The sequence below is a fragment of the Patiria miniata genome, unplaced genomic scaffold (assembly GCF_015706575.1).
Source record: "Patiria miniata isolate m_02_andy unplaced genomic scaffold, ASM1570657v1 HiC_scaffold_25, whole genome shotgun sequence".
Lineage (NCBI taxonomy): Eukaryota > Metazoa > Echinodermata > Asteroidea > Valvatida > Asterinidae > Patiria > Patiria miniata.
The window spans coordinates 9,980,262-10,000,184 of NW_024037064.1; the positions used below are offsets into that span (position 1 = coordinate 9,980,262).

At 38.6% G+C, this 19,923-nt stretch overlaps 2 protein-coding genes across 2 annotated transcripts; both read left to right on the forward strand.

Moving 5' to 3' along the window:
• The first annotated feature begins 4,121 nt into the window (after positions 1 to 4,121).
• Positions 4,122 to 6,542, forward strand: LOC119733273. Its single transcript, XM_038206857.1, has 2 exons — positions 4,122 to 5,120; positions 5,857 to 6,542. Exons 1-2 carry the CDS (start codon positions 4,205 to 4,207, stop codon positions 6,477 to 6,479), a joined length of 1,539 nt encoding a protein of 512 aa, XP_038062785.1. The 5' UTR covers positions 4,122 to 4,204; the 3' UTR covers positions 6,480 to 6,542.
• A 3,199-nt stretch (positions 6,543 to 9,741) lies between these two features.
• Positions 9,742 to 15,142, forward strand: LOC119733271 (tripartite motif-containing protein 72-like). The gene is made up of 3 exons (XM_038206856.1): positions 9,742 to 9,750; positions 11,270 to 12,578; positions 13,910 to 15,142. The coding sequence occupies exons 2-3, from the start codon at positions 11,276 to 11,278 to the stop codon at positions 14,545 to 14,547; spliced, it is 1,941 nt and encodes a 646-aa protein (XP_038062784.1). The 5' UTR covers positions 9,742 to 9,750; positions 11,270 to 11,275; the 3' UTR covers positions 14,548 to 15,142.
• Positions 15,143 to 19,923: the final 4,781 nt, after the last annotated feature.

A 19,923-nucleotide genomic window follows, 5' to 3' on the forward strand; every position in this document is an offset into this window, starting at 1 on the left:
ATCACCTCTTTAGAATTTTGATGAAAATTTTTTTTTTCTGTTTTTAAGTGATGAGCAGTTAATACAAACATTGGAAACAAAGGGTGGAATTACAAAAAGTAATGGAATTGAACATTATACACAATAAAAACACTTATACATGACAGCACTACTTTTATTAACCGAACAAAAGAAGGGAGCAAAGGAGAGTAAAAAAAAAACAGGAACAGAATGGTAAACAAGTGATCAAAAAATACATTTACATTTCCCTTTCTGAAATTGAAGATCAAGAAAATTGAATTTACATTTGTATTATGTATCCAATGTCGTGTCAATCTCTCAAAGTTAGTTGTAGACGCATAATGGAGGGAATTTGGGCTTGCAGTTTACATCTGTAAAGACAGAACTCAGTAGAGAAAATCATGAGTCAATAACCAAACCAAAACAGAAGCAAATTATTGGCAAAAATCTCAAACCTGCCAATTCCGATAGAGTCTTGAGTTTTAATCGAAGCACTGAAGATTGCAGTTGTTATACACTCACAATCAAGAAAAATATGAACAGAGGTCAGTTTCAGGGTATTTTCCACAAAAGCAACAGGTTGGGTGTCTTTTCTTCCAATTTCGGAAGGAAAATAATCAAATACACTGGCCGGGTAAAATGTATACGTTTATAATTGCGAGTGTGAATCACCTCCAAATCCCCATCTACATGGGTTAATGCCTAAAGAAGTAGCTATATGAAACAAACAAGTTGTAAACAATGTAGATGATCGCACTCAATCCTCCACAATGATCAAAACTGACCAATCCAATTTTGTCCATGGGCTTTAATCCAGTAATTATACAGTCACGTACTTTGCAGCTCATCAGAGCTCTGCAAACAGTGAATTGTATAAATGTCAATTAAAGGCTCAGGAATAAATACCAGTGGGTTTAATGAGGAAAGGTTTCCAGCCATCTTTTGCATATCGGAAATGGATACATAAAGAAAGGCTCGAGGTAAAACAAAACAATAAAAAGCATGTGCATGCACATTGGAATGCACATCTGCCGACCGTTGGACGAGATGCGGCAATCGAAGCAGTTCAGAATTTAACAAAAAAATAAATAAAAACTCAGCAGTAACAGCAGCTCGGATAATTTTACCGCATGCATGAGCCTGGGTTTTTAAGAAACGTGAAGAAAAAGATTGAAAATGTCCGTCTGCATAAATTATATACATTCCTTGTAAGGTTCATTTCAAATAATTTAAAGGCTGGAGCTACTTTTGAAACCTCCCTACCCCCAACCGAGCCCATCACGCCCTCCCAACGCCCACCACCCCCTCCTCCCCCCCCCCCCCGAAAAAAAATCAATGAAAAATAAGCAGGGGGAAAATAGCTATTAAAACATAGTAATAAACAAAAACGAAAAAGGCAAACACTAATACAATATTAAAAAAAAAGTTAACACAGTTTATTTAATGCAGTTTTGTGGAATGAGATGAGAAGGAGAAGTGCCCTGGGAAAAGAAAAGAAAATGTGTGCAAAGTACCCCCTCGACGGTAACAAAGAGAGAGTTGAGGAGACCACTGGAAGAGACATTCGAACGCACTGTCAACTGAACCTGATGACGCCCTCTAAGTTAAATTTCAAAATTAATTTGAGAATACATTTTTTTGGGCACGATTCAGAGTAACAAAAAGTTCGAACAGGTGGTCACCAACACAATCTAATAGTCCGATAGAATTAGCACAGAATAAATTGTCGTGCTGTCTCTTGGAGGCGCTCTTCATGTTACATTTCACGTCGACTTGTACTTCCGCGTTCATTATTGCGTCCAAGATCCAGGAAACCAACTGAAAGATTCTCTTCTTTTGACTCGACAGGAACATCAAGCTTTTACCATTCAACCCAGAAACGTGGGATAAATGTGAGCAAAATATATCTGTCAACCGTGAATCCTGGAGAGGCATTTTGTTGTGAAATGATGATGTTGTTTTTTTGGGGTGTGTGCGACGTGTGAAATTATAACGTTCGTTAGGCATGTTATTGTTTAGTTCGCAAATTTGGGACTCTCTCAATACTGTGTATGATGTTACTGTAATGTTGGGCTTACTTGCTGTGTTAGTAATGGCAGTACCCGATTGCAAAGTACCGGTGCAAGCAAAACTAATCGTGAAGTGGAGCACCGGCCTGTTCAATATAAGAGAAAGAAAAGACACTTGAAGTTTTATGTTTTGAGACTTAGGCCTTTTTTATAAATTAAAACCTAAACACCTGCTAAACATTTGGCAAACATGATATGCAAGCATGAAAGGTCCCTTTATGTGTTTGGAATCATCTAAATAGTTCGCTAACATACCATGTTGAATATCAGCTAGCTTAATTTTGTGGAAAGAGGGCAGGGTTTTGATTTATGAACACAATTTGTAAATAATAAAAGAGGTGTCTTAAGCTACCATGACTACATAATATCGATATTTTAATTGACATAATTACATGACACATTTTATTAGAGTGTCTGCGTTCATGTATGCTACCTTGGCCTGGCTATTACTTTATCCTTTTTAGAAGGCTGTGAATATTTGGGTGGCGCCGTTTTCTTTCAGTAATATGTTAATTTAGCAGAGGTCGTCTCAGATTCCTCCGGCAAACTAGCGTACGCTAAAAGAAAGCCGGCGCAGCCACGGTGTGAGGGAATTAGTATCACATACTTTGGGAAATCCTCTTCAAAAATAACTTTTAAATCCACTTCCTTTTTTGTAAACGAATGACAGCTTGTAGAAGAACGTAAACATAAAGAGAAAACCACGACATGTTACCCCGTATGATGTGTGATTTTCACTTTCCATATGATGAACAACAAAAGTGCCTTCTTTAACTTGTTCTGAAATAATAACATTTTACACTGCAAAAATGATAATTGTGGGTGAGCTTGTCTTACATACGCAGTGTGGACTTCCGAACAAAAGACGTCCACATAATGTAGGTAGCACCGACGTTGTGTGGACTTGCCCACGTCCACACAGTGTTTCCCCATTTCTGGAAAACAGGTTTAGAGGCATTTTTGGGTTAGGTTTATCTGTAGCAGAATGAAGAGAAACACTAAAGGGAATCATATCAAAAAAAATTGGGTTGAAAGAGTTTTCACAGTTTGAGAAAAATGAGTTTTTCCACTGGTGTTCCTTAACTACACGAAAAGAAAGGAAAGTCCACACTAGGTATGTGAAACAAGTCTGGGTGTGTGTGTGTGTGTGTGTGTGTTTTTAAAGTGTCGTCAACATTCAAAATGTCCCCTGTAAAGTGCATGATGTACGAGATTCGCTTTTTTTTCTTCTGGTTAATAACCAAGCAGCTTCCATAGGGAAATGTAGCATGTACATAAGGCCATAATGCTTTGTGCTCTCCATACCAAGGAAGGCCAGTATTTGAGACATATTTTTATAGGACAACTATGGAGCATCTTGCAACTCTAACTTATCACAAGTAAATTGATAGATTGCATTCAGAAACTGGACAGGAATGATGAATTTCAACATTAGATGATTAAAGTCCATTCCAGATTTCTCTACCTTCCCGCATTAACCCACGTCTAAAAATGCCAAGGAAGCATCACAGATAAAATAAAAATTGTGATATTTTTAAGAGGATGTTTAGTTGTGGATAATGGGTGTGATTTCAACTTTTTAATTCACATTTTGAGAGTCCTGTACCTGGCGATTCGTTTTAAATACAAAGCACATCCTGCCAATTACTATTGGTCCCTAAGCATATGAGAAGACATGCAAATGATCAGGTCAGGATACATTTTTATCAGTCTTATTTTTTTAACAAAATACTTTTTTTCACATTTATTAGACCAAAATGGCGACTGGACCTGCAGTAAGTTCAGCTCTAGAGACGATCAGCAGACATCATCTTGAGTGCTGCATCTGTCAAGAGAGATATCAACAGCCCAAGATACTGGAATGCCTACATAGCTTCTGTGAGCAATGTCTACTGAAATACTGCAGCACGAAGCATGAGGGCTCTACAGCGATTCCTTGCCCCATGTGTCGACAGGAGACAAAGCTTCCCGAGGCGGGGGTGGAGGGTCTGAAAACCAACTTTCATCTGATTGGTCTGGTTGAGGAGCTTGAACTTCAGGAAAAGATAGTGGGATCGGGCGATACTGGTCTTCTGTGTGATATTTGTGAAGGGGACAATGAGGCAACGCAGCGATGTCTGGATTGTGGCCAGAATATGTGCTCAGCATGCATCAAAATGCATCTTCGCTTCGCTTCCTCGTCGGACCACGAGGTTGCTCCCTTGGAGGACATTCGTGAGAGAAAGGTTACAGTGACAAAGAAACATCAGAGACATGCGAAATGTCCGATCCATGAGGGCGAAGTGACCAGGTTTTTCTGCAAGACGTGTGAAACACTGATCTGCCGAGATTGTACCGTCATTGACCACTGTAAGCCAGAACACTCGTACATTGACAGGAATCTGGCCACATCGACGTACAAGCAATCGTTGGCTGAACTGGTACCTCCACTTGAAAACACAATGACAGAACTCCAGAAATCACAAGAGAGAGTTTCTAAAATAAAAGAAGATTTGGGTGTCGCAGTTAAGAGGGTCATGACAGAAGTGAAAGACAGAGCAGCTGAGATACGAGCACAGGTGACGGCTCAAGAAAATCGCATCCTTGACGACATTGAAAACATCCAAACAGATCGTGAGCAAAAACTGGCCGAATGTGAGAAAACTATGGGCTTGGCAGCGGAGAGATTTCAGTATTCACTAGACACAGCTAGAGAGGTGACAAAGACTGAATCGGATAGTGACTTTCTCTCACTCTATGCCACAATCAGCAAAGACTTAAAATTGCTGGCAGATCAGAGTATGCCTAAAGTTGACCACAGACTTGCATTTCTCAAGTTCAAGCAGAGTGAGGGAATTGGTGGCATCAGTCTGGGTGAGGTGGTGACGGAAGGCAAATGGGAGCTGTGTCGGGAGTTTGGTAAAAAGGGAAGAGGTCCAGGAGAGTTCAATGTGGCCTGGGACATTGCTGCTCGTCAACCTGATGAGATTGCAGTGACTGAATACTATAACAAACGAGTTGTGATCTGCAGCATCGATGGCAACCAGAAAAGCACGATCCCGATGCAAGGATGTAAGTTTTTATAACCGTGCTTTGCAATCTCTCAAATTATACACGCGTACATGTATTTCTTTCCCCATCATTATCTGTTTTTAATTTACCTCAAGAAATCGGATCGAACTAAATCACAGTAAATTTCATGCGAAACATGTTTTAGTGAATACCTTGGTTTACTTAACATGGAGATTTTTAAATATAAATACATCGTCCATGTCAAACATTAAATTTCCTTGCTATTTTTGTCATGAATTGAACAAACTCTACTGTAAATCGAACCTCATGTTTGATTTTGGGTTTTTGCCCCGTCCCCACGCATTTTTAATTAGATTGCTCTTGTTTTTTTTCATGAAATTTGTTGGCTTGTTTCACGACATTTTTTCAAAGGATGAAAGTTCAAGAAAAATTCATTTAAAATGAAAGAAATATCAGTTTTCCTGATACACTGGTTCACTGGTTAATTTCTCAACTGTTGTCAGGAGTCTTTTAGTGTTTTTTTTCCTATTATCCCATTGAAAGATACAAAATGCAATTATCGAAAGGCTTAAACATCAATATGTACAGGATACCTTTAGACACAGTGATATCCCTAACATGTACACGTGCAAATGTACATGTATATTTGACAATGTATATTTGTTGACCAGGGACACATTAATTATCACTCCGATTCATTTTTGATATTTTTATAAATTGCAATTCAGATTGAAATTGACCATTTTTGCTTGTTTTTACATCGTGCCCCCTACAGGTCCACTCGGCATCGCAGCTACACGCAACGACAATCGTTTGGTGGTTGTTGAGGAAGGCGCATCCCATGTGAAGGTGTTCAACAGCGACAACACGCTGGCATACAAGTTCCCAACGGTGCCGCCGAGTGAGGTTGGTAAGACCACGGTTAACCTCCAGAGCGTAGCTGTCAAGAATGATGGTACCATTGCAGTGGGAGATGTGGCGAGGATGGTATTGACAGTGCACAGCCCCACTGATGGTGAGCTCCTTCATACCATACCAGTCAAGATTAAACCTTATTTTCTGGCTTTTGACAGCAATGATCGAGCGATAATAAGTGACTATACATCACAGACAGTGGATATTGCCGGTGGCAATGGTACTACAAAACGCACCTTCAAACCCACCATCAATGGTCAACCAGTATGTAACTGCTACGGTGTATGCACTGATAGCTCAGGTATCTATGTTGCAATGTCCAATGGTTGGAACACGGGTCATATCCACCACTATGACCCTCAAGGTGGCTTCCTTCAGTGCATCGCACAGGGTCTGTACTACTCGTGGGGTATCACATTCACATCTGGTGGGCAGCTGGCAGTGGCTGACTGGACCTCGGTCAAAATGTATCACCAGGTGTGATACAACATTGTAATCAGTCATGTCAATTTCGCATCATTTGAGGCATGTTGATAGAAAAAGTAAAGAGCGCTCCTATCACAACAATGAATTAAAAGTTTTAGAATATTGAAAATCACGTATTATACAAAAAAAGTATACGGTATTGGATTACATGTACATGTGTTGCCTGTATTATTTTGACTTTCTGATCAATCGGTCGATTTTGTCCACAAAAGTGGGCGGTTGAAGATAAGGCTTGTCAAAATGTCATCAAGTATAATTATAATAAGTCACCTTTTCAGTTCATTCAAAAGAAAAAATATAAAATAAAAAAAGTAAAAATTGAATCAAATCTGGTGATGATTTTTAAAAAGCATTTCAGAATCAAATTATAAGAAAAACCTAAAGGCAAAGAAGTTTTTTTTATTCCTGTATATTAACATTTATCCTCAGCTCAAGTACTATAAGGATAAACAAATTAAAACGCTATTATAGAGAAAACTTGAAATATCACGATTACTGTTTTGTTTCAGTATCAATTTCTCTCATACGTTAGATGTATTTCGTTTTTCAACAAACAACACACTGGTTCTGACAACTGAGGGTGTCAATGTGATATGAATACAAATTGTAGCCCATTGGCAAAATTATGTGCACAATATACGCTCATTGACCAACTGTGAGAGACTATTTAAACAATGAAACTCCAGAAAGACATCAACAAAAATGAATGCGGCCCGAAACCCTAGCAGGCCTACACCACAATAGTTCTGGCAAACGTTCATCTTGCAACAGCAGATAGAAGCCTTTGCCAAGAAATTGCGTCTCTTGTGCAGCTAAGCTTGATCGTTCTGGTACAAAACATAATTTTAATTTATATTCAGCCCGCCTGTAAATACGCAGTTAAGGAAATATAATCATCCTATGCTGATTTTGACTTCGCTTATTTCAAAACAAGGTTTTATTAGTTGGTTTCAGTTGCCTCAATGGGTTGAGTTATGTAGAGATATTGAAATTCGAGAAGAAAGTGGAATAAACTTAACATTCCATGGAAACTAATGCAGTGATTATTACAACTCATGATGTTAATTGTTTTGTTTCTTTAATTAAAACCAGCATAACCTTCAGGTTATTATGTACTGTAAAGAAGTCACGAGAAATGTTTGATGTAATAACTGACAGTTCAATTATATATTTAGAATGTTCTCGACATCTACGATTATATGTTGTGAGTAAATTTTAGATTACATGCGACTCAGTTTGTAAATATTGAATACTGAAAATGAGATGGCCCGATTTGTTACAGGGTTTCAATTAAACCCACGTGATGGGTGCTTGACCAATAGGAATGTATAAGCTTTCCTAAGGATTTTATGACAAGGATTAGCTTTCAATTGAAAAGAAAAAAAAAACAGTGTTGGTAAATTTTTAACTCAATGATCAAAATACATGCATACATTTCTTTCAACTGTCCAAAAAAAATTGACACAGTGTCCCAAAAAATCTCGAGTTAATTAAAAAACTGTTTAAATATGTCAAGTAGAGTCAAATTCAAAATTAAGTTTGATTGTTCTGTCAAAGACATTTTGTTTAATTGCTGTTAACCTGCCTGTAAATACACAATTTCTCGAAATGGGATCATTCTCTGTTGATTTGACATAGCTCATTTCAAATCTTAGTTTTATTATTTGATTTCAGCTGCTTCAATGAATGGGTTGGTATATTTTAAGAAACTTGATCAAAAACATCACATGAAAACAAATCATGTGATAATTACGACTCATGATAATCATATAGACGAAATCCTACAGTGACAAAAAAAACGGCTTAGGGAAGTTTTAGCTCTTGTTTTCATATTTGCATTGTCGCCAACATACATGTAACACTCGAGCTATCATGAACAGAAGTTACGAGAATTGTTGTATTTATCTTTAAACCCCAAGTGGAGGCTCTTCTTTCAATTTCGAAAAGAAAGTTATTAAAAGCACTTGCCGGGTTTCAATTGTACATTTGCAATTGTGAGTGTGAATCGCCTCCGAATCTCCGTCCACGTTCTGCCCTAGATGTGGCAACATAAAACAAACAAGTTGCAAACAAATGGAATCGGAATGATGATGAGATATCCAAATTCTGCACAATAATGATAAGAACTGACAAGTCAATTTTCTATAAGTTTAATCCAAGAGAGGTCATCATACAGCCACTTGCCAGATATGGTTCACCAGAGCTCTGCAAAAATTATTTAAATTGAATAAAAGTCAAAGGCTCCGTAATAACACCAACTGGTTTCATAGGATATCACTTTTCCTTTTTTGTGTGATTCATCTCTAATAGACTTTTCATAGAGAATGACTCGGAGAATCAATCTTTAAAACATCCGTGATTCATATGAGAAATGCATGTTTTCCGACACAATAATATTGGGAAAGATGCGGCAATTAATGCAGTTTAGAAGTTATAAAAAATTAAGAAAAAAAGTACAAGGGGCTCAGATATCCCATTTCCGGCAATGAGCGGCGGTAACTTTTAAGAAAAATGAAAAAGAAAATGGAAGCTTCTCCGGATCCTATACCGCCCTCACATCAGGAATCAGGCTCATTTAGACATCCTCAATAGGAAGTGTTTGTTTTTTAATGGCCGTAGGTACTTTCAAAACCTCCCCAACCCATCCAGCGGCCCCGCCCCCCCCCCCTTCAAAAACAATGAATGCATCGGAGAATTTTTTTTTTAAATACCAAAAAAAAAGTGTACAATGGAAATTAAACATATATACCTATCTAATGCAGCTTTTTTTTTTAATGAGATGGGAAAACATGAGTGCACTGCCAAACAAAAAGGCCATCCCTTGTTTCATTGGAAAACAAGGAAACATTATGTGAACCCTTGCAAATTACCCCCTCAACGGTTACAAAGAGAGAGAGTTGGGCAGACAACTTGAAAATACATTCGAATGCACTAGCGATGACGCTTGATGAAGCCCTCGGTATTGGCTTATTTTGTTTTTTATTAATTTTAGATGCATTTTTGGGGGGTCCAGATTTAGAGTAAGTCAGTAAAAGTTTCGAAGAGATAGTCACGAACACAATCTATAGTACTGTATGACTGTACCATGCATAGGACAAATTGCCGTGCTGTCCCTTGGAGGCGCTCTTCATATTACATTTCACTTCGATTTCTAGGTCTACTTCCGCGTTGATTGCTTCGAGCCTGAAATTTAATCAACCTAAAGATTCGCTTCTTTCGACTCAACAGAAACATCATTTTGGCATCCAAACCAGAACGTCGGATAAATGTGAGCACAATAATGTTTGTCTTCCTTAAACCCTGGAGAAGCATTTTTTTGTGAAATTCTGATGAGGCATTTTTTACGTGTGTGACTAAATGTACATGTTGTATTGTAACCACGTTCATGGGTGTATGTACATGTACTCCATGTACTTGTTATTACATGTACATGTACATGTATGGCTGTTAATATTGTTGATGTACCCTAACGTGGCGCGGCCCCTAACGTGGCGCACTTGGATTTTTCGCCGGTAGCGCCTAGCTAGAGCAAAATTTTAAACTGAAATTTCACAGAAAGTGAAATTTCATCAAGTTCTAAACGGTCCTGTTCATAAATCGCGAGTTTATTTACCCATAACAATGTTAGAAGGAAAAGCTATTTTGGTGTGATTTTCCGATTTTATTTTCAAGTGCAAAGTGAACCCTTTGAAAATGCCCTGAAAAATAAGAAAATAATTTTCTGACAAACATTTGGCTGGGTATGTAAGTAAAGATATTAATTATTTATCAGAATTTATCAAGTTTATAGGAATTCGTAAGTGTTAATTTGGAATTTTCAAAGATTTATTCAAGTGCGCCACGTTAGGGAACACTCCGCCAATTTTTGCCCAATTTCCGGACACCACCGTTTTTGAATTTCGGATTAAATTTTATGAAACTGAAATTGTTCACAGAGGTAAAATAGCAAGCATTGATAAGGTAAAAGTACTAGTATTTCATTGCATAAATTTGAGGTTTGTCAACAAAGAGGTTTGGCAACACTACACGAGAAAAGTCGGGTAAGCTTCGAAGTGCGCCACGTTAGGGAACACGACTATATATCGAGTAATGCTAATGGCATTACTCGATGCAGAGGACTATAGATTTAACGTACAAGTACAGCACACTTTTTGTTATTATTTTAACATGTTTTAAAAACGAATGACAGCTATCATGATAATGGAGATGAAAATAAAACGATAAAGACGAAACCATGTCATGTCATCTCAAAAAAAATTAATGCGAAAGATTGGAGTATCCATATCTGTCCATCATGATATTGATAATTACTATATTTGCTGTGTGGCTCTAAATACAAAGGAAGCCCTGGAGATAAATATTCATGGGCCACTATGGAGCATCTTACAACTTTAACTTTGTACATGCTGATGTTTTGCATTCAGAAATTTGACATATTATGATAAAGTGCAACATATTTAGATGATAGAATCACTTTCAGATTTCTGCCTTACCGGGTTAACGAATTAACGAACAATATCACAAATCCAAGGGAGCATCAGAAATAAAACAAAATATGTGATGTTTTGAAGAGGAGGTGCAGTTTATGGATAAGGATATGATTTTGCACTTGTTTCTTTTCAATTTACATCTTGAGAGCCCTGCACACATCGATTCATTTCAAATGCAAAAACACATCCTGTCAATTACTAGTGGTCCCTACTCATAAAGGGAAACATACAAGTGATACATTTTTATCACTGTTACATGTATGTTTTAAATTAAATATTTTTCTTCACATTTATTAGACAAAAATGGCGACTGGACCTGCAGTAAGTTCAGCACTAGAGACGATCAGCAGACATCATCTTGAGTGCAGCATCTGTCAAGGGAGATATCAACAGCCCAAGATATTGGAATGCCTCCATAACTTTTGTGAGCAATGTCTGCTGAAATACTGCAGCACGAAGCACCAGGGTGCTACAGCGATTCCTTGCCCGGTGTGTCGACAGGAGACGGAACTTCCTGAGGTTGGGGTGCAGGGTCTTAAAACAAACTTTCATCTGATTGGTCTGGTAGAGGAATTGGAACTGCAGGAAAAGTTGGTGTGTTCGGGTGGCACAAAGCTGCTCTGTGAGACATGTGATGATGGCAATGAGGCAACACGTCGGTGTCTGGACTGTGCACAGAATATCTGCTCACGTTGTCATAGTTCACACAAAAGAATTGCTACTACATCGAGCCACACAATAGCTACTTTGGAGGACATTTGTGAAGGAAAGGTGAAACTGACAAAAGAAAACCTGAAACAACATCCCAAATGTCCGAAACATGAAGGCGAAGTGACAAGGTTCTTTTGTATGACATGTGAAGTGTTGATCTGCCGAGATTGTACTGTCATTGACCACTGCAAGCCAGAACACTCGTACATTGACAGAAATCAAGCCGCATCGACCTACAAACAGTCGTTAGCTGAACTGTTTTCTCCACTTGGATACGAAATGAAGGAACTGAAAAAATCACAAGAGGAAGTCTCAAGAATAAAAGAAGATTTGGGTGTCACAGTTAAGAGGGTCAGGACAGAAGTGCAGGACAGAGCAGCTGAGATACGAGCAGAGGTAACGGCTCAAGAAAATCGCATCCTTAATGACATCAAAAACATCCAAACAGATCGTGAACAAAAACTCGACGAATGTGAGAAAAATATGGGCTTGGCTGCGGAGAGATTTCAGTATTCACTAGACACAGCAAGAGAGGTGACAAGGACTGCATCGGATAGTGACTTTCTCTCACTCTATCCCACAATCAGCAAAGACTTGAAATTGTTGGCAGATCAGAGAATGCCTAGAGTTGACAACAGGCTTGCATTTCTGAAGTTCAAGCAGAGTGAGGGTGTTGGTGGCATCAGTCTGGGTGAGGTGGTGGTGGAAGTTGAGTGGAAGCTGTGCTGCGATCGGGAGTTTGGTAGAATCGGAAGCGGTCCAGGAGAGTTTGATGGGGCTTGGGGGATTGCTGCTCGTCAACCTGGTGAGATTGCAGTGACTGACTACTGCAACAAACGAGTTGTGATCTGCAGCATCGATGGCGACCAGAAAAGCACGATCCCAATGCAAGGATGTAAGTCTAAATTACCGTGCAATCTGCAGAATTACATATTACAATGTACGTACAAAAATCATCACATCTCATTAATTATTGGTTTGTTTTCAATTTTCAATACAAAATAAAAACATGAATACAGATGAAAATCTAATGAAACTGTTTTGAAACAAAAGATGTTTTATGGAATACCTTGCTATTGATTACGTGGGGGATGTAAATGCATAGTAAAGTGAACAACCCAACTGGAAATTTAACGTCATTGATTTGGTTCGCTTTTTCTGTGTGCCAAACATGGAAAGTTCAAGAAAAATGCATTTGGTAGTTACATACATGTAGAAAATGCATTTAATAGTTTGGAATTGATGATTATCGTGCAAAATGTATATACAAACTGAAAATATACAATACGCTGGTTCACGTTTTCAATTGTTGTCATCAGGATTTTTTTAAGTTTTACCATTATTCAACTGAAAGATAAATCTTTGAATAACATTTCGTGCCTCACAATCTGGGGCATATATAAACAGAAAAGCTTAAACATGCTTTAAGCATGTTTAAGCTTTTGACAGTGTGTATTTGAGTGGTCGGGCACAACATCTGTTGAGAATTGTTCTGATAAATCTTCCTTGTTTCTTTCCTTCTTTTTTTTCGGACAATTACTATCTGTGGGTTATCTCCGAAATTGTTTATGGTATGAACTTGTAACTTTCAGCATGAATCGACCCTCATCTCAATCAGTGGTGCTTGTTACTGTGACGTCGTGATGATGTCATCGGGTGTCAAATTACAAGCCATTAAAGATTTCTAGATTTAATCTTGAACATCAATATAAAATCAACCGTGAGAGACCTAAACTTGACTTTTACGGAGTTTGATAATCCAGGATCTTCATTTTATCTTCAAATCACGTGACTCTTCCTTCCAGTCCAAACCAGAAGTGCCCTATCATTTGAGAGTGGAAAAAGATGTGAACTTGCTTTCAACGATGTTTAGTCTCTTAATGTGGTACTTTACAAAAAATACCGATCACGTCATAAAATGTTAGCGCGCCCCCTTTAGCGGCAAGTTCAAAAATGTTTAAAATGAATTTTCAGTTGCTGTCCGGCGACGTTTGCGGTAATCGCTTCAAACTGAATATATATGACCTTTATGCAAGCAGGACCTGTGTAAGAAAAAATTATGACGTCATCAGACCGGAAGTTACATACAATGAAAAGATCTGCAAACCTTAACCCTAAAGGGGCCGGGGGGGGGGGGGGCGGAATCCGCCCCCCCCCTCAACATTTTCCGTGATAGCTTTAGAACATTGACAGCTATTGTTTCTTTTTACATCGTGACTCATACAGGTCCACTCGGCATCGCAGCTACACGCAGCGACGATCGTTTGGTGGTTGTTGAGGAAGGCGCATCCCATGTGAAGGTGTTCAACAGCAACAACACGCTGGCATACGAGTTCCCAACGGTGTCGCCGAGTGATGAGGTCGATAAGACCGCAGTTGACCTCCACTCTGTGGCAGTCAAGAATGACGATACCATCATAGTGGGTGATGTCAGGAGAATGGTGTTGACTGAGCACAGCCCCACTGATGGTGAGCTCCTACGCACCATACCAGTCAAAATTAAACCTTACTTTCTAGCTGTTGATGACAGCAACGATAGAATTGTCATCAGTGATAAATCGCAGGCCGTGGATGTGGCTGATGGCAATGGCACTACACGACGCACTATCAAACCCACCATGAATGATGAACCAGTACAATACTGCAACGGTGTGTACACTGATAGCGCAGGTATCTATATTGCAATGGAAAATGGTCCTAGCACGCGTCATATCCACCACTATGACCCTCAAGGTGGCTTTCTCAAGTGCATCGCACAGGGTCTGCATGCCCCTTTGGGAATAACACTCACATCAGACGGGCAGCTTGCAGTGGCTGACTGGTACTCGATAAAGATAATTCACCATGTTGCTGTGACGCTGTAATCAGACATGTAATTTCACATTTATAGTTTTTGTTTATGAGTATGGAAAAGCGCATGAATACCAAATCAGCTCTGGAATAATCTTAATAATTGGCAAAATGAAAACTGAAGTAAAGTATTCGGGACACCAACATGCATTGAAACAATTTGAAAATTAAGCCTTTAAAATGATGTATGTTATATAAATAATTCATATGTGAAGACTTTGATAAGTCATTAATTAACACTATACTGAATAAATCAATATATCTGAATAAAATCCTGTCATCTGATTGGTAGGTCGTTGTTCACGTGACATTAAAATGATTGATCCCAAGTTAACACACGGCCCGGTTTCATCGCAAAAATAGAAGTTCCATTCCACGGTAAATAGTAGTTCCATTGTACTGTCATACTACCACATAATCAGATTCAAGGATTTATGCAGGCGCTGTATAAAACAAATAATTCCGTATTAAACATTTTGTGCAACATAAAGAATAATTTAATTCGGTGTTAGATGGTATGTTAATTTCCTAGGCTTTGCCTTGCCGAAAAGATGATTATATCAGGTATGCAACTTTTCCTCGGATCAGCTGATTTCCTCTTTTTTTACTTCCCGTGTGTGCCATTGAAAATAGAAAAACACTGTACAAAGTCGGGGGAAAATTTGAATTTCCTCTTTTTTTGTGATTTCCCAGTTGCATGCCTGTTATATCTGTAACCGCCATAAACTATTCTTACCATTGCACACATCAATATTTATTGTATAATTATACTGTAGTTCAGACTACCCCAGGTCGATATCCAGGAAATAAACTCCCTCTACCTAAATAATGGTTACATAGAAATTCATCCAAACTATGTTAAAGTGCTGAAATGTGGCATATAGGGCCTACAGTAACGATTCGACCTTCACTTATAACACTGCGCAGTTTTTTTTGCCGATGAGATTTTTTTCTTGCCATTTTTTGCCGAAAGGAAGGGGAATATGGGGATATTCAAAACATGTATTTTTCCTTTTTTTTGTTCACAGTGTAGGTTTATATATAGTCTTTATAAAAAAAATCACGTGTCTTAATAACAACAGAAGCTACATGCACTACCGTGGAAGGTGCTAAAACTATTTTAAAATCAATTTCTATTACGTCATCGTGACGTATTGTCATTATTTGCAGACCAGGAGAATGTGCTACACCAAGTCGTCACCGTTTTCACGAAGAGCCACATATGTCGATTTTGAAGAAAAAGTGTTTTCGAGATAATCGCAAATGAAGTTTCTCATATTTTAAAACTGCAAAAAATACCACTTTGCAACAACTTTGTGAAGCAAGGAAACCATCACACTATTCTGTGTGAGCTGAATATTTACATGAACCCAGTAATAAGACTTAATTCAGCAGTTAATTAGTGAAAATTAATTAGTAGTGGCTCTTCGTGAAAACGCAAATTCAGGTTTCCGACATATTGGCCCTTTCTGTTCAATGTGTATTTCCATAGGCGCGAGTGAGTACGCGCGCGCAGCTGAAAATGTTACAAAGATATAGATATTATATGTGGCTCTTCGTGAAAACGCAAATCTCATTTGACCTACTTTTACGTATTTCCGTGCAATGGGTTTTGTACGCGTTCAAAGGGCCAAAATGTATGTGGCTCTTCGCAAAATTCATTTATTGAGATTTTGGCCCCTTGCAACATTAATGTAACTTGGAAATTAATGATGTTTTGCTTATAGAAACATGTCAAAATGGTTAAGTACATTGTTTTAAAGTAAAATATTGAGAGAAAAAAATCAAAATCGAAAAAAAATGTTATTTTTGACATATGTGGCTCTTCGTGAAAACGGTGACGAAGTGTCATAACGATTCGAAGCTATGAATTAATTAATAATTATAATTATTAAAACTCTTGTCAATTTGATCACAAGTTGGTTATTAATTAACAAACTGATTACAACCTATCAAGCAATAAACAATTCGAATGAACTATGGAGCATTCCTTGTTATTCCATTCCTAATGGACATTCTGACATATCCTTTTTTTCTATTCAGTGTTTCACCTATAAATGTCAACTGCTTGGTTAAATGGGGGGAGGGGGGATATTATGATAATGCCCCCTTTCCTTCCCCAACCAGAAACGGCCTTTGTAAGTTGTATTTTTTTCCAGTTAGCCAAAGGCTTCGGCCTACTAGCTGTTTACAATTTCTTAAGTCAATGGACACAGCGAGACATTCAATGGGGCCCAACTGGGAAAAACTGCCATAGATTTTGCGATGTGTGCCCCCATGATATTGTGATGAATCGAGAAGACTTCGAGTTCTGTTACAGAAAAAAATGCAGAAAACGCGTGAACATCGTGACAACAGTTGTCAAAAAAGAAGTAACTTGAACCATTGATGCACCTCATGTGACCGATTGCTGAGAAAAGTCACCGCATACACTCACTGAATGATAAATGTTGTCCTCGGAGGAATGATTCTGCATTCCTTTAGTGTGACCCTCTGTCTCCGTATTCACATCTCGAAAAGAAAAAAAAACACCTCGAGTGAAAGACGGTTTTAAAGAGGGGATCTTCTTGGTATATCAGTTTGGAAAACACATCGGGATCTAAAAAGCAAGACACAACGAGCTTTATGGGACATGAACACACAGACTCGAACCTCCGAATTAATTACTGCCCCAAGCAACTACCAATCCTTAAATCTTAATCAGTCTCTCCAAGTCGTTACCATTATATTTATATTGACTATAACTAACTGCACGGCCATTTCATCCATTTTGATTCCAATTGTTAACCATGCCACGATTTAAGATTTCAGCCTCCAGGCCTATGTGATTGTAATCATTTTAGAAATTTGGGAACATTATTTTCGAAATGCGAGCAAGTTTTGGCGTGCAGGCTATATCCCCGATCCACCATGGGGGGGGGGGGGGGGGGGGCTTTCAGCCGATTAATAATGGCGTGGTACTAAAAATACGGTAATAAAATAGAATGCTGAATTTATTCTAAACCTTATGCCGGAGAATTGCATCATCAAAAATTCCGAGGGGCATGACGCAACCCGCAAAACAATTTAAAGAAAAAGAAATGACAATTATGATTATTTAGGAGGAATAGGAAAGGAAACATTCAGTTTCAATGTATTGTTCCTTTTTCATAGCCTCTTGCAAGATCATAAATGGTGCAGCGGTACGTATACCCACTTTTTTGCACAAAGCACGTGCCTCGGCCTAGTTTCAAATTTCACACGTCACGCGCATGCGTACTTTATAGGTCTCCATCTTGCTTGGTTTTCTTCGACGGATAGGCAACGTTTTGAAGCCCCAAATATCTCATTTTGACCGATGCATCATGCCTCAGAGACCCGTTCGCGATGTTTCTTAACGCTCAAAGAGTCATTTTGCCCAAGGATTTATTTGCCAACGGCTTGTAATTGTGTAGTGGATCCATGGAAATATTGAATCGGCAGTTTCGGCAGACTGCGTTCAGTGCGACCACATTCGGCCCAATTGACGTGTCACTGCATAGGTCGCTGTCACTGTCGGCCTTCCAAAACGTAGCATTCACAACGAGGTGAGTTTCGAGAAAGCATATACCATGTAGTATTTTTTTTTATATGATTGTTGAGGGTAGGGCGGTGCAGGGGGAGGGGGGGGGGCGGTGGCAGGGTTGGTTGGTGGTTGGTTGTAGGAGGGGTTGTGGGGGGGGGGGTCACCTCGCAATGCCCTCCATGACAATTGACATTTTTACAAGGCTATAGAGTTTCCCTTACCCTATGTGTATTTCTCATTTCATTTCCATTTCTTCTAATTATAAATTCAACATTTAATTCTGTACTGATAATTAACATTGAGTCATTGCAACTGAACCTGACGCCCCCTTATGTTCTTGCAATAACACATTTGTTATCTTAAAATGTCAGTCATATTGCAAAAATGTTGAAAAGATTAATCTTGGACAGAGAAACATTTCCAAATTCCAATTTTGTTAAGTATACTTAAAACATTTGGAACTGAAGATTCCCATATCTGGCCATCACTTGTCCCCCTGTGCACAAACCCTATGAGATTGTTCTGAAATTTTCCAAGTGTTTTCTTAGTGAATACTTCAGTATTTCCCTGCTAATTTTGACTTTTTAGGACATATCACTTTTTTATGGCTGATAGGTCACTGAAGGGAAAAATTAATGATTGCCAGATACCGGGAATCTTTCCAAAATTTTTCTTGACAGAAAGATTGGCCATAATTATGGCCATCACTAACTTTTCACTTCACTTAGTGACCGATCAGCCATCAGAAAGTGATTTCTTTTTTAATATTGTCATAAAAAGCCAAATTTTGCAGGGAAAATATTGCAGTAGGCCTATATTTACTGAGAAAACACTTAGACATTTTCAGAGCAGTCTCATACGGTTTGTGTGCACTAGTGTTGGCCAGATATTGGAATCTTTCCAAATCATCCGCTTTGAACAGCGCCCCCAATAGCCAGATGCCCATAGCAAATGTGTTGTAAAATGTCCGAAAATTTGGGACTCTCAATTACACTGTGTTCAGGAAATGGTTATATATGGAGGTCAGCTAGCTAGTATCAGAGACGCATTAATCTGGCCTCCCTGTTTAATGAAACGTAAGTATGCGAAGAAAATATCAAGTGAAAAAACTTCTGATTAAGAATGACAACTTTTTTAGAAACGCAGTGGCTGTTGTTACGGCAGTAGACCATCTGGTTCCCTGACCTAATTAGAGCAATATCAGGATCTTTGGCTCTTGGGAACCCGACTATCAAGTGTACGATTCTTGGGTTTTTGTTTGCCTTAAATTTCTTCCCAAAGCCAAAGGTCACGAAGAAGAAAATGATATCTACTTCAATAAAAAGTGTAGGATTTGATTAAAAATATAAATTAAAAGTACATGTAGCCTACATAAAAATTTAAAAAAATGAAGAAAAAGAAAAGAAAATAAGGTTTGGCATAGGAGGATGCATTAAGTTATGCAACTTGCTCATCACGGCTAGCGGGGTGAAAACATTCCAAGGTGAATGCTCTATCATGATGTGTGGTACGTTCAAGCTTTTGTTTTCACCTCGCATTGACCCTAGGTCAGGCAAAGTTGTGTCCGCCTATCACGAATTTAATCCTGGAACCCTCAGTCAATTGCATTTGTTAGAACTACCAAAGTACTCTGTTTGATATGGCACAGTTTATTGTGGTATACATGTAGAGTTTCGATGACCAGTGTTTTTGCAGTGGTGTAACGATGAACCTGAGCCCCCAATCGTTTTCGTTCTTTCATCAGCATGGCAGTACAGTGAACATGTGCATGTGAGTGTTTTACCATGATGAATCTTCGTCTGGCTGCGCACCTCAGACCTTCGTTGCTATTTTGGACATGACAAGT